The 13,981-nt window shown below is 65.4% G+C and overlaps 1 protein-coding gene across 9 annotated transcripts; it reads left to right on the plus strand.

The window, feature by feature from the left end:
* The first annotated feature begins 209 nt into the window (after positions 1-209).
* On the plus strand, positions 210-13,865 carry LOC142420335 (transducin-like enhancer protein 1). 9 transcript variants are annotated; one of them, XM_075524163.1, is made up of 22 exons: positions 210-355; positions 862-985; positions 1,658-1,806; positions 2,098-2,177; positions 2,502-2,565; positions 3,059-3,103; positions 6,422-6,484; positions 6,698-6,772; positions 7,439-7,634; positions 8,107-8,123; positions 8,519-8,623; positions 8,774-8,818; positions 9,088-9,243; positions 9,552-9,681; positions 9,787-9,971; positions 10,046-10,122; positions 10,414-10,663; positions 11,872-12,119; positions 12,369-12,516; positions 12,598-12,748; positions 13,143-13,219; positions 13,468-13,865. In XM_075524163.1, exons 5-22 carry the CDS (start codon positions 2,563-2,565, stop codon positions 13,573-13,575), a joined length of 2,079 nt encoding a protein of 692 aa, XP_075380278.1. In that variant the 5' UTR covers positions 210-355; positions 862-985; positions 1,658-1,806; positions 2,098-2,177; positions 2,502-2,562; the 3' UTR covers positions 13,576-13,865. The 9 variants fall into 9 exon arrangements, with proteins under 9 accessions (XP_075380278.1, XP_075380279.1, XP_075380281.1 ...); XM_075524164.1 differs by having other exon boundaries at positions 2,101-2,177; XM_075524166.1 differs by lacking the exon at positions 2,098-2,177.
* Positions 13,866-13,981: the final 116 nt, after the last annotated feature.

Here is a 13,981-nt window from a genome sequence, read left to right on the forward strand (position 1 = left end):
GCCGGGCCGGCTGGCCAATGGGAAGGCAGGTCCACGCGCCCCACGTGGGGGCGGGCCGCTCCCGCGGCGCTCCCATTGGCTGGCGGCCGGGGCGCTCGCCCGCACGGGCCAGGCCCCACGTGGAGCTGGCGCTGGCGCTCGTTCATTGATCGCGCTCCGCAGAGCGGCTGCCGCGGCGGGCGGGGCGGGGGCGCCGGGCCCGGCCGGGCGGGGCGGGGCGGGGCGGGGCGGGAGGGGGCGCCGGCCCGGTGCGGCTCGGCTCGGCTCGGCTCGGCTCGGCTCGGCTCGGCCCGCCCCGCCGCAGGGGCGCGCGCCCGGGGCCGGGGCCGGGGCCAGGGCCAGGGCCAGCAGCGCGGTGAGTCCCGTCCCGTCCCGTCCCGCGCCGCGCCGGTCCGGTTCGGTTCGGTCTCCGCCGCGCCGGTCCCGGCCCGCTCCGGGACTCCCGCCGGGCGGGGTCCGGCCCCGGTCGGGGCTGGGGCGGCGGCGAGGCCGGTCCCTCCCCGCGGCCGTACCTGCTGCGGGCGGCGGCGGGGCCATTGTCTGCGCGGCGCGGGGGGTGCGGGCCCGGGCCGTGCCAGCGGCGGGGCCGGGGGCGGTGGAGCCCGCGCTGGGGGCGGGCAGCTGGCGGGGGTCCTGCGGCAGGCGGGTCCCTCAGTGCCCGGAAGGAGACCGGGGGCCCCCCGGTCCCCGCGGGGATGGGGAGCGGCTGGGCCGGGGCGCGCGGTGCGGGGCTGCCGGGTCTCGGCGGCCGCGGGGGAGCTGCGGGCGGGGCCGGTGCCCCGGGGCTCTGCCTTTCTCCGCTGTGGCTCCCGCGGGGCCCCACGCCCCGGCCGGGGCCGTGACTGCCTGTCTCTCTCCCAGGGCCTTATCCGGAGCTGGGAAGTGTCCCCAGGCCCCCGTCCTGAGCCTGCATCAGGGCCTGGAGCGGCGAGAGGGATCCCGGGCCTGTCCGGTGCCAAAGATGTTCCCGCAGAACCGGCCCCCGGTGAGCCCATGGCTCGGCCTCGTCCCCTGTGGGCCACGGGCAAGCACGTGGTGCTGTGGCATCCGTGCTGGCCTGGCCCATGGCAGGGCCTGCACCCCCAAACCGAGCTCTCTGCCTGCCTCGCCCCGCGGCGGGGGGCGGTTTCAGCCTTGGCCTGGAAAGTTGTGCTGATGGCATGTAACGCGCTCAGGAGTGCTGTTGAGGCTCTCCCCAAACCGATGCTGAGCCCCAGAGCTGCAGGGATTTGGGGTTTAAGACACACTGGAAGCTGGAGCGCAGTCAGGGTGTGACCGTGGGACCGGTGGCGAGCGGGCGGGAAGCTCTGCCGCGTGGCACGCGGGCGAGGACAGACCCCTGCTGCCGGGGCTGGGCCGGAGGGCTGGGGGGGTTGCATATTCTGCCTGCGCAGGCTGCACGCTCTGTGCCACCCGTGGTTGTTAATCCTTTTCTTCTGGCTGAGTGGCTGAACTGATGCTGAAAAGGTGGAGAACGATTGCCCTTGGTGCCTGGCTGTGACCAGTTTCCTCTGCAATAACTCCTTCTGCCTCCTTCTCCTTTGCCACTCTCCCAGACGTGCTCGTAGCCTCTTCCCTGGGCGCAGGAAACCCCCGGGGGACTCGTGGGGCTCGCTGGGCCAGTGGCAGTGACCCGGGGGTCCCCTCCTCTGCCTAGGCCCATCTCCAGGCACCCTCTGCTGCCTCAGGAGCCGCTGTCGCTGCCAGCGCCATCCCCAGCACCCCCCAGTCCCTCAAGCTGACTTACCCAGAGACCTTGGACCGCATCAAGGAGGAATTCCAGTTCCTGCAGAACCAATACCACAGGTGAGAAGCTGCCAGAACTCGCGTGCCAGCAAGGCACTGGGCACTTAACTGGCGCTGGCGAGTGGTGGGCTCCCCCTCGGCACTGGGCATCAGTGCAGGCTGGTGTGAAGTGCCGTCCCATGCTGCTGCAGGCACTGGTCCATCTGGAGATGGCTGTGCCAAACACCACCTTGGGAGCCTGAAACGGCACTGTTGGAGGGGAAAACTCGCCCTCCTCCTGCCAAAAGCCCCAGGATGAGGGTGCTGGCTTCCAGGGCCTGGCTTCTGGGCTGAGCTGGAGCCGTCACTTAGCAGACCTGGAGTCCCTCTGATCCCCCCTGCTGCTGGCCAGGATCACCTCCCCTTCCCTGCACGGTGCTGGGCAGAGCAAGGTTTGAAATGCAGCTCGGCTTTGCAGCTCGCTCCATTTGGGAAGCAGATGCTGAGGAGGGGGTTAAAACTCTGTGCAGATTGCTCCCTGATGCCTGGATCCCTTTGCTGTCCATCTCTCTATCAGCCCCTTCCCACCCTCTTTCAGGTGGTTTTCTTGGCTTGTGCTGGGAGATGGGATTGAATCTGAGAGCAGGAAGCTGACGCACGTGGTGCGCTGGGAGGGCTTGTGCTCTGTCCAGCCCGGGAGATCTTGTCTGTGGGGGGAACAGGGGGTCTCTCTCTCTCTCTTCCTCCTTCTCTCTTTCTTCTCTTTATTTTTACAGCTTGAAGTTAGAATGTGAAAAGCTGGCAACAGAAAAAACAGAAATCCAGCGTCATTATGTCATGGTTAGTGAGCTCCACCTGAAAGGAGGAGGGTGGTGAGGGGTGTCTCTTCTGAACCAACAAAAGACACACAGCCCTGGGGTGCTTTGGCTTTCCCTTGCATTTGGGTTCTGTGGCCAGGCCCTGAGATCTGGTTCCTGTGGCTGTTATTGTCCGTTTTTCCCCTGAAACGAGCCATGGTGTTTGAGCAGGGCTTGCTGCTGCAGCTTGTGGTGGTGGGGTGGTGGCAAAGCTGCTCCTGTCCAGGTTGTCTCCTCTCCCATGGGCAGCAAGCGGGAGCCCTGGGAGAATCGTGTCCATTCTGCAGGCTGCGGCCGTGTGCCGGAGAGACCTCTGCTCCCAGGCGAGGAGCTGGGGACCGTGTTCTCCTGACCTGGCCACAGCACAGGCGTTTGTGGCCAGGCTCACCCCGCACACCAGCGCCGGAGAGGACTTTCTGATTGCGAGTACCCCTGGGCTCCCCAGCCATGCTGATGCTGCCTTCTCTCCCTTGCAGTACTACGAGATGTCTTACGGCCTGAACATCGAGATGCACAAACAGGTGAGTCTGGGTGGGACGGGAGCGTTGTCCCGGCTCCCCTGTCCCTGGTCCCCTGTCCCTGCCTCGCCATCCGGGCCCTTCAGGGTTGTCCCTTCCCATGGGAAGTGTGGGAGGTCACTCCCTGCCATAGCCCAGGGAAGGCTGTGCTTGTGGGGGACACGTTCCCTTCTCTGTGCTTTGGGAGCTCTGCCCCGCTCTGCATCCCAGCCTTGGCCTGTCTCCTCAGCTCTCTGCACATGCATGTGTGCTCCAGTGTGAGCTGCCATTTGCTCGCTGGGTTCAGGGAGCGTGTTCCCGGCTGGGTTGTGATGCGCTTGTTGCAGTGGGGAGAGAGCGGCAGTGGAGGACTTGTGCTTGCACGGCTGCTCGTGCCGGGTGTGAGCGGCTGCTTGGAGACCGGCTCCCACAGGGCAAGGGGTGCTGCAGCGTCATGGCAGGGTGACGAGCTCTGGCTTGCTGTCTTTGCAACTGTGCAGTGCCAGTGGGCCCCGGGGACAGCTCACCTGGGGGCCGGGGCTGAGGAGCATCCTGAGGTGGGGAGGAGGGGGCTGGGGCGTGGGTGGAGGGTGGGCTCCCCGAGGGCTCCGGGCTGCACATCCCCCCTCGCTGCCTCCCCATCCGTCCTTTCCTCCCGCTGCGCCGCACTCCAGGTCACCAGCTGCTCTGAGACAGAAGGTTTCTTCTCATCTATTTTTAAAGAGGCTGTGGAGGAGCCTGGCAAGGCCCGCTGCAGCCACGGCCTCCTTCCTTCCCGCCCTGTGCCCTGCCACCGCCTCCACCAACTGTTGCGCGAGAGCCGGCTTGGGCGGGTGGTGCGGGGGTGCCGGCCCCTGGCACAGGGCAGGTTGACGGCCACTCTTGCCAGCTTTGCGCCCGCCGGGTGGGTGTTTCTGCCGCTCTCGTCATTTCCTGCGGTGTGCCCTGCCCTGTGCTGCTATCCCTGCCATGCAAAGCCAGCCGACAAGGAGGTGTGAAGCCGCCCTTGCGAGGGGCGATGCCGAGGGTCCGCCCGGCCCGGTGCCCCCTCCCTGGAGGGCTGCATCCTCCTCTCATCTGGCTGCCGGTTCTCCCCTGGCCCTCGCAGGCTTGTGTTTTCTGCCGGTCCCAGGTGCTGCTGGCCGCCTGCCAGCAAGCTGTCTGCACTTTTAACAAGGGCCCGTAAGTCTGCTCTGACAGCCAGCGGCCATTGTGTGAAAAATGGGAACCGCCTGTGCGGGAGCCGCGGGTTATCGCCACTGCGGGGAGATCGGGTCGCCGTCTCTCCTCCAATTCCCCCAAATCCGGTGCTGCGCATGGGCACGGGCAGAGGTCCTGAGCACTCTCAGCTGCCCCAGGACCCCCAAGGAAGCGCTTGTCCCATCGCTGCTGGCGAAGGCAGGGTAGCGCCTTGGTGTGGTGCTGCCTCCATCCCCGCTGCGCCCACCCGGCATCCCCCAGAGGCTCCCTGGGCGCCCGGCTCCCGCAGCGCTGCCCCTGGCAAGGGCCGAGGCACGGGGCGGTTTTGCCCTGGGTTTGTTTGGAGGGAGATGGGGCTGGGGGGTTGGCTGTGGTGGTGCAGCTCTCCAGGCAGCCACAGGCTCGGCAGGGGAGGCTCAAGACAGGAACGAGCAGGAGACGTTAATTTTTTATTGTTGTTTTGTTTTTGGCATGGAAGGGGCCTGTAGCTTTTTATAAAACCACCTCCCCGAATCTGCCTGGCCTTGGACTTGCTCACCGCGAGCCAGAGGGGAGGTGACGGTGCTGGTGGCTGGGGGGGCTGCAAACAGCACGATCATTTTTCATGCTGAGAGCGTTAAAGTGCCAGTAAATTGCACATTAACGAGTGCGAGTGAATTGGAGGCAGCTCTCCCCAAGGAGCTGCTGCCCATCAGTGCATTAGGGAAGAGAATCCATCACTGCCGGCCCCGGGAGACAGCTAAATCCTTCCCAGAACTGCCGGCTGCCAAATCTCCTTGCTCCCCCCGCTTCTTTCTTTTCTTTCTCTTTTTTTTTTTTCCTCCCTCGGAAGGGGAAGCGAGGGCGGGTGCCAGATTGTTTCTGCTCTCTGTGGGTCTGGCAAAAACGGGTCGGTGGCTGCTCGGGAGGGCGGCACGGAGTGTCCCTGGGTCTGTGTCCCCACACCGGCTGGGCAGCGCTGCGGCCCCTTGCCCTGGCACTGTGGCACCTGTGCCAGCCGGGCACAGGAGAAGTGCCCGAGGTCCTGGCGGGGAGATCCAGGGGTCAGCTCCGTCCTTGGCTGTTGGGGCCCTTCAGCCTCTGGTCTTCTCCTGGGGCTGACAAGAGGCTCTGGGTTCAGCTCTGTGCTGGCTCCATAATGCTTTCATCCTCCCCACCGGTGTGGGCAGGGAGCTCCCTGGAGCTTGGGACAGCACCTTACCTGGAGCCCCATGCCCGGGGCATCCCCTGCCTGTCCAGGAGTGGAGGATGCCTGGGTTTAGGGACAGCTGCTGATCTCTGCCCCCTCTCCACTGCTGAGGTGGGGTGGGATCCCCGGCTCTGGGGATGAGGAGCAGTGTGGGCGTCTCTGCTGTTGTCTCAAGCCGTGTCTGCTCTCCCTCTGTCACCCACTGGTGCTTGGGGCAGGGGCCTGACCCTGCAGCTCCTGAGGGTTCTCCCCACGGATGTGTCTGTGGGACCTGGGACAGCTTAATGTCTGTGCTCGCCCCCCAGCCCAGGACATGCAGTGTGGGGCTGGCAGGGGCCATGCCCTGGCTGTGGGGTGCGATGGGAGCACAGCATGGCACGGCATGCTGCCACTCTCCCTCCCCACGCTGCTCCCGCGCTCGGTGCTCCTGATTGCCTGTGGCACTCAAGTGTTGCAGAAAAACAGCAGCTGTAAGGAGAGCACCTCTCCAGGGCTTCCTGCAGGCCCGGAGAGCGGCAATTAGCGGTTGTGGTGCCGGCAGGAGGCTGTGCAGAGGGTAGCCTGCTGGGGCCGGGGCCCTGACCCGTGGGGCTGGGGGCTTGCTGGGGGGTAGCCCTTGGTGGCATGGGCCATGAGGCTCCGTGTCCCTGGCGGGGAGGAGGCAGAAGCCATCCCAGGTCTCTCGGGGTGGGGGTGGAGGATGCTGAGCTCATGTTTTTGGAGGGGGGGCGTTAGGAAGGAGAGCTTTCCTGGTCCTCCCATGGGGTGTTTCTGCTCCTTGGTGCTGAGCAGCAGCTCTTGGGGCCAAGCACCAGCCCCCTGTGGCTGCTGGGTGGTGATGGGGAGGGGGTGTCTGCCTGCCTGGGGAGTACCCTTGGCAGGAGGGGTCTCCTGTGGCGTGGGGGCAGCTCTGCCCCTTGCCCTGATGGGCACTGCCTTTCTTTTGCTGCCAGACGGAGATCGCAAAGCGGCTCAACGTGATCTGCGCCCAGCTCATCCCGTTCCTGTCTCAGGAGGTGGGTGAGCCCTCGGGCCCTGACCGGCCACGCAGAGCTCCTTTGGGGCACAGGGAGCATTCCTGCTTGGGGACCCAGGCCCTGCGCTTTGGGCCAGGCAGGGGGGGCTGGCTTTGCCCCATCCCCTGAAGAAATGAGGCTGCCGCAGCCCTGCTCGCCACAGGAGTCGGCGGGGGCATTGCCCGGTGCTGACACGCTCTTCTCTCCCTGCAGCACCAGCAGCAGGTGGTCCAGGCTGTGGAGCGTGCGAAGCAGGTGACTATGACCGACCTGAACGCGGCAATCGGGGTACGTCAACCCTCTGCCCACCCCTTCCCGCCGCCCCCCGGCTGGGGGTGCTGGGCTCCCGCAGGCAACGGTGCCTCCCTGGGCTGGAGACTCGTCCTGCCCCGAGCACGCGGGGGTCGGCTGCAGCCCCCTGCCCCCATTGCCTTCTCCCACCTGTGGCTGAGTTGGGAAGGGGCGGAGGGGGGCAAGCCAGGCTGGTTCGGGCGGCTGCCAGCAGTACTCGGGGTGGAGGAGATGCTGCTGCAGCCATGTCAAAGCAGGGTGGGGGGGTGATGGCTGGTGTGTGTCGCTGTGTCCTGATGCCCTGTGGTCTGGGTGGAGGGGGAGGTCGCCATCATCCCCACACCTCAGTTATTCCCTAAAGACTGCAGTGGTATGGTGGTATGGATATGGTTAGGGTCCCCCATCCGTATGGATACGCGTAGGATCCCCAATCTGTCCCAGTAGCTCCTGTCACAGGGTGGGAAGAGGCAGTGGGAGGGACATGGTGGCCCCCGCAGCTTGGATGGGGGCACCTTGGGAGCGTGCCCTGCCCCTCCTGCCCCCACGCCCCATCCCCTGGCTGACCCAGGGCTGCCGGTGGGGAGGAGCAGCCTCTTCCCCCTCCCTGCCTGGTGCCTGTCCTGACACAGCCCTTCGGCTCTGCTCTCTCCTGCTCCTCTCCAGCACCAGCTCCAGACCCAGCACCTCTCGCACCATGCTCCCCCCATCCCGCTGACCCCGCACCCCTCCGGGATGCAGCCCACTGGCCTCGCAGGCATCGGCAGCGCCTCGGGGCTGCTGGCGCTCTCGGGGGCACTGGGAGCCCAGGCCCAGCTCCTCGCCAAGGACGACCGAGGAGTCCACGACATGGAGCCCAGGGGTGAGCGTGGGGGGACAGGAGCCAGGGTGGGTCTGGCGTGACCCTCCTGGCAGCAGGCAAGCCTGGGAACGGGGTGGTGCTGGGCCCCGGGGCTGCCTCTGCTTCCCGTGCCCTTCCCGCTTGGGCACTGCCCTGGGATGGGGGCCAGGGCTGGGTGGGGGGCAGCTTGTCGGTGCCTCAGGGCTCCCGACCAGGCTGGCGGAGCGGGTGGCTTCCCGGCTGGGAGGGGTTTGGGTGGGGAACGTCCCCCACCGAGCAGCACCTCCTGGGAGGGCAGTGGGGTGGGCTGGGGAGGTGTCACCCCTGTGGGGGCCCGGGACCACCCTGCTGCTGTGGCGCTGGCTCGGCCCTGCCATGAGTGCCCTGGCACCTGCGGGAGGAGTGGGCGGCTTTCCCGGGGGGCTCTCAGCAGTGGCACAGCGTGTCCCTCCTTCCCTCCTTCTCCTGCTGCTCCGCGTTGCCACGGCGACAGAGCGAGACCCCGGCCCCGTAAGTGCCTTTTCCTTCTCTTGCACCGTTTCCCTCTGGCTGCGCAGGCTCCGGCCGGACCCCGGGAGCGGGCAGCTGCATGGGGGACAGGTCCTCGGGTCCTGCTCCCCGGCTGAGGCCCCGCTGCCAGCACAGCCATGCGGGTGAGAGCGGGTGGGCGCTCTCCCCGTGGGGACCCCTTCCCCATGTCATGTGGGCAAACCATGCCGTCCCCCCAAGCAGCGTCCCCCTCCTCGCTCCTTTGGCAGGAGCCGAAGCCCGAGCTGGCAGCACGGGGGGCTACGCTGGGGCCCTCCATGCCCCAGGAGCCGGCCGCAGCCCTGTGTTGGTGCTGCCTGTCCTGGGAGCTGGGCGCAGCGGCTCGCAGCCCCTAACGCTGCATCCCCCCACCCCAGAGCTCCCTGGCGCTGCCCAACGGGGAGCGGGCACGAGCCATCTCCGAGTACCTGAGCAGCAGCAAGAAGAGGAAGGTGGAAGAGAAGGACTTTGTTACAGACTATGTGAGCACGGGGAAGGTGGCTGGGGGGCTTGGGGCATCCCTGTACCCTCTTGCGGGGCGGTGAGCGGAGCTGCTTGCACCTCCGGCACTTCTCAGGCGGGAGCAAGGGTGGCCTCAGCCCCTTTGGCTCCAGCTGTCCTCTGCGTTTCAGGGCAGCGATGCGGACAAAAGTGAAGACAACTTGGTGGTGGATGAGGTCAGTGTGCTGGGGGCTGGGGTCGGCGTGCGCTGACTGTCCCTCTGCCCGAGCGGGGGGCTAACAGGCTGTTACAGGTGGAGGTGGGCAGCATGGGGAGGTGGCGGTGGGACCCCGAGTCATGCTCCCTGGCCCTCGCTGATGGCAGTGATGAGCCCCTGGAACCGGGCTCCCACCCTCACCCTCCCTCGAGCCACCAGCTCACCGTGGCCCGAGACGTCCCCGTGCTCCTGCCTGCTCTGCTGCCTGCTGATTTCCCTCCCCCCCAGGACCCCTCTTCCCCGCACAGCGTCCACTCCTACTCATCCCGGGAGAACGGGGTGGAGAAGGCCCCACTGGGGAGGAAGGAGGCCGTACCGCTCAGCCCGACCTCCATGGCCTCCTCGAGCAGCACGTCCCCGTCTCGGAGCAAGGACGCGCCCATGGTATGTGTGCTGCGTGGGGCAGCCGGGGCGCTTTGCTCGGGGGTTGTGCTCGCGTCCCCGCTGCCCAGGCTTGGCTGGCAGAGCTGCTGGACACAGGTCTGCCTGTCTCCAAACCCAGGGGGCGAAGGCAATGCTGGGGGACAGGGAGGGCTCCTGCTCCATTAGATCCCCGCTTGTGTCCCGTCCGGCTGGGCTGGGCTGCTGTCAGGGGTGAGGAACAGGGGCCAGCTCACTGGGGGGGAACCTGAGGAGATGCCCCGGCAGGGCAGGAGCGTGGCTGTCAGATCTCCCCCCTCTGTTCCTGGCAGGTGGAGAAGGCAGGGACGCCCAGCCTGAAGTCCAGCACCCCCACCTCCCAGGGCGACGCCGTGGCCCCGGGCTCCAGCAATGCCCAGCAGTTTCGCCCCACTGCTGCCAAGGCCCCTGTGGACCCTCTGGGTGAGCTTGGCCTCACCGGGGCCTGGGCGGGCGGCTCTGGTCCCACCAGCCCCTGTGAGGACGGACCCTGGGCCCCGTCCCCTCATGCCACCTCTCCCCTGGCAGCCCTGGGCCTGAGGAACCCACTGGGAGTGCAGAGCCCCTACTCGGCTGCCTTCGGCATGGCCCACCCTGCAGTTAACGGGGACATGGCCGGGACCGGCGCCTACGCCAGCCTCCACCTCATGTCCCCGCAGCTCAACGGGGCTGCCGCCGCCGTGGGAGCCGGGAGCTACGGGCGCTCCCCCCTGGTGCGTGAGCCTCTTCCCCGCGGGGCCCTGGGGGCTGTGGGGCCTGAGCTGCTCTCACCCGCTGTCCCCGCCAGGTGGGCTACGACCCGCACCCCCACATGCGCATCCCAGGGCTGGCGGCTGGCATGCAAGTGGGAACTTCGGGGAAACCGTAAGTGGGGCTGTGCTGGGGGCAGGTGATGAGGTGTCCTGCAGGGCTTAAGCTGGGAGGCGCGGGCGGGCCGGGGCCAGCAGGGATGAGGAGCACAGCCTTGGCGGGGGGCACCCGTTCGTAGCAGCGGCAGGCTGTCACGTGCCTGGCCAGGCTTTGCCAGGCACCGCTCTGCTCACGGCTGCGACTCCAAACTGTGCTGCCCGTGTCAGGCACGCTGGGTCCGATGCAGCGCCGGCCACTCTCCACGTGGGATCCTCGGATGGTTCTCACTGATCTGTCCTCTTCCAGCGCCTACTCTTTCCACGTCAGCGCTGACGGGCAGATGCAGCCGGTGCCTTTCCCACCCGATGCCCTCATCGGCTCTGGCATCCCCCGCCACGCTCGGCAGCTCCACACGCTGACCCACGGCGAGGTGGTTTGTGCCGTCACCATCAGCAACTCCACACGACACGTCTACACTGGGGGCAAGGGCTGTGTGAAGGTGTGGGACGTGGGGCAGCCGGGCACCAAGACAGCTGTGGCTCAGCTGGACTGCTTGGTAAGGAGGGGCATGCTGCCGCTCTGGCATGGCTTGTTTCCCTGTTTCCCTGCGCTGTGCCATCGCACTGTGGTGAAGATGGGGTCTGGGGTCCCCATCGGGGACCTCAGGGGTGCAGGGGGCATCTGAAAGCGATGACGTGCACTGAGGAGCATCTCCGTGTGCGTTTCTAAGTGGGGGTGGTGTGGTGCTGCTGGGGAGGGATGGTGGCTCTCCGTGCTGCCAGCGTGCTCCCCTGTGCTGCCCCATCTGTTCTGAGCCCCGTTGGGGGACTTTTACCCCACCAGCCCCCCCCCCCATTGGCACTGCTTTGTCTGCCAGCGCCTGCCCTCAGACAAGCCTTTGCCAGTGTCAACCCCCCAGCCAGGTACTTCCTATGGGCCAGAACCGCATGGGCTGAAGCATCACTTGGATTCAGCTCTGTCCTTATTTCTGCTTTTGCTTCTGTGAGTCTGGCTGGAGGGAGAACTTCTATTTCTTTTAAAAATAAATGAAATGGACTGTCAGACCACAGCAATTCACCAGAGCCAAGCGGAGGCACAGCCGTCACCTGAGAGTATTTTTAACCTGAGTTCTTTGAGGTTTGTTTTTTTTTTTTTTTAAAATGGGCTGCTGGCATCAGAGTCCCTGTGCCTGCTTTGAACAGCCCAAACCCAAGTCCTCCCCTCAACTTGCTGGCCTTGGGGCCTGGGCAGCCTGACAAATATTATTCCTGGATGGTGCTGACCTTGAAGATACAGATGCATAAACAAGGAAATGACTGAGTCATGATAACTTCAAGCTGCATCAGAAATTCAGTAGCGGGGGAAAATGGTGTTTTAGTGCTCAGAGCTGTGGGCTGTTGTAGCCTTGTTGGAGCTGCCTCCCTGGCTGCCCCTCGTCCCCTCCGGGACCGGTCATGTCTGTCGGGCAGCTGCGGGCAGGGACACGGTGGGGCGAGGGTGTCCCCGAGGCCATTCATAGTGCAGTAACAAACTGAGGGGCTCCTGTGGCGGCTGGCCAGGGCAACTGCTCTGGGCATGGGATGGGGTGGGCTGCAGAGCCGCCCCTGCCCTGCTGTCCCAGGAGGGTGGCTGTGGATCTGCCCTGCTGCTGCTGCTCCTGCCCTCAGGACGAGCTGCTGGCCCTGGGGTGACCAGGCAGTCTGGGATGGGTGCAGAAGGGCTGGAGGGGAAGGGGTTAATGGGGTCCTCCCTCCTGCACCCCAGAACCGTGACAACTACATCCGTTCCTGCAAGCTGCTCCCCGACGGCCGGAGCCTGATTGTGGGGGGGGAGGCCAGCACCCTCTCCATCTGGGACCTGGCAGCCCCCACACCCCGCATCAAGGCCGAGCTCACCTCCTCTGCCCCTGCCTGCTACGCCCTGGCCATCAGCCCCGATGCCAAAGTCTGCTTCTCCTGCTGCAGTGATGGCAACATCGTGGTGTGGGACCTGCAGAACCAGACCCTGGTCAGGTGAGCCCAGGGCAGAGGGAGCGTGGGCAGGGCTGCTCGGGGCTCCTCGGGCCAGGAACTACTTGGTCCCCTCCAGGGCATCCCCACCCCTCCCCGTGGTCTAACCCTGGCTGTGGGACAGTCCCTGTCCTTGCAGCAGGGACCTCCCACTCGTCACTGCTGGGTGCTGCACCGGCCCATGCCCTGTGCTGCAGGTGCTGGCAGCCCTGATGGCCGTGCCCTTGCCCTCTCCGTCCCCCTCTTTCCCAGGCAGTTTCAAGGCCACACGGATGGTGCCAGCTGCATCGACATCTCTAATGACGGCACCAAGCTGTGGACAGGGGGGCTGGACAACACGGTGCGGTGCTGGGACCTGCGGGAGGGGCGTCAGCTGCAGCAGCACGACTTCAGCTCCCAGGTAGGGGCTGGGACCAGCTGGGAGCACCACGGGGCTGCTGGGCCCTGCCAGGCCACTGCCTGACCCTGTCTTTCCCCCCAGATCTTCTCCCTGGGGTACTGCCCGACGGGAGAGTGGCTGGCGGTGGGCATGGAGAGCAGCAACGTGGAGATCCTTCACGTGACCAAACCGGACAAGTACCAGCTGCACCTCCATGAGAGCTGCGTCCTCTCCCTCAAATTTGCCTCGTGTGGTAGGCACGCCTGTCCTGGACCCCTGCCTCTGGAGGCTCGTGGATGCAGTCTCCTCTCCTGGCCTCGTGTCCCAGGGCTCATTGCGCTGGCACAAGCACCGGCTTGGGTAGCCAGCCTGGTCCTGTGTGGATGCCAATGGTATCTCTCAGAGAAGGGGTGCCTGTCCCTCCTGGAGCAGCACCTGCGGCTGCACCATCAGCTCTGTCGTCCCAGGACTCCCCTTTCTGTTCCTTAAAACAGCCCCTTGGCTAAGGAACGGCAGAGATGTGGCCTCCCAGTCCCCGCCTTGTACTATACAACCTGGGCATGATTTGCTGCGGGAGTCCAGTGGGTGGGCCTGGTTTGGTGACACAATGCTCTTCATCCCTTCTGTCCCTCCCGTCCCTCCCACAGGGAAGTGGTTCGTGAGCACAGGGAAGGACAACCTGCTGAACGCCTGGCGGACACCCTACGGAGCCAGCATCTTCCAGGTATGGGGCATGCACAGCTGTTGGGGTCGGGGTGTGGGGAGATGTTCCTCTGGGTGAGGTTGCACAGAGCTGGGACTGCCCAGTACAACCTAGCTGTAAACGTCTCTTAGCAATAATAAGCCACATAAACAAACTTGTCCCTGCAGCATCCCCAGGCCCAACTTGGGGCCCCAAGTCCCAAGGGGTGTGACCGGGACCTTGCTCTGGGGCTGCTTCTTGGTCTTACCCCTCTGCCCCCCTCTCTCCAGTCGAAGGAAACCTCCTCCGTCCTTAGCTGCGATGTCTCCACGGATGACCAGTTCATCGTGACTGGCTCAGGGGACAAGAAAGCTACGGTTTACGAGGTCATTTACTGAGAGGGAGAGAGGTGCCAACTGCGGTGAGGGCCCATGCCATGTGGACAGGCAGACGTCCACGTGGACAGATGGGTGGACTCTACCTGCCCTGCTGCTGCCTTCCCAAAGAATGTGCAGCCCGTGGCCGAGGCATCTGAGCCAGAGGAGAGCGGCAAGGGGTGGAGGTGGCCCTGGGACCACAGCCAGGCATCACACTGGGCTGGGAGGTGGCGGCTGCTGCTTGCAGTGAATTTCCTGGGGACTTTCTCCTTGTTTTGTTCTTTATTTGTTGGTTTGTTTCTAAATCTGGAGTGGGGGAGGTGTGTGTGTGTGTGTGTGTGTGTGTGTGTGTGTGTCTGGCGTTGTTAGTGTTTTTGTTTGGGGGTTTTTTGGTTGTTTTTTCTTTTTAACTGTTTGTTGTGTTTTT

This window comes from Mycteria americana, chromosome 24 (assembly GCF_035582795.1).
Source record: "Mycteria americana isolate JAX WOST 10 ecotype Jacksonville Zoo and Gardens chromosome 24, USCA_MyAme_1.0, whole genome shotgun sequence".
NCBI classification, from domain to species: Eukaryota; Metazoa; Chordata; class Aves; order Ciconiiformes; family Ciconiidae; genus Mycteria; species Mycteria americana.

Excerpts from the sequence above, each read along its gene's own strand:
- LOC142420335 (XM_075524162.1), top strand. The coding sequence starts at position 962 with ATGTTCCCGCAGAACCGGCCCCCG. Across the intron at positions 6,773-7,438 it reads ACCTGAACGCGGCAATCGGG|CACCAGCTCCAGACCCAGCA; the intron begins GTACGTCAACCC and ends GCTCCTCTCCAG. Across the intron at positions 9,972-10,045 it reads GCTACGGGCGCTCCCCCCTG|GTGGGCTACGACCCGCACCC; the intron begins GTGCGTGAGCCT and ends TGTCCCCGCCAG.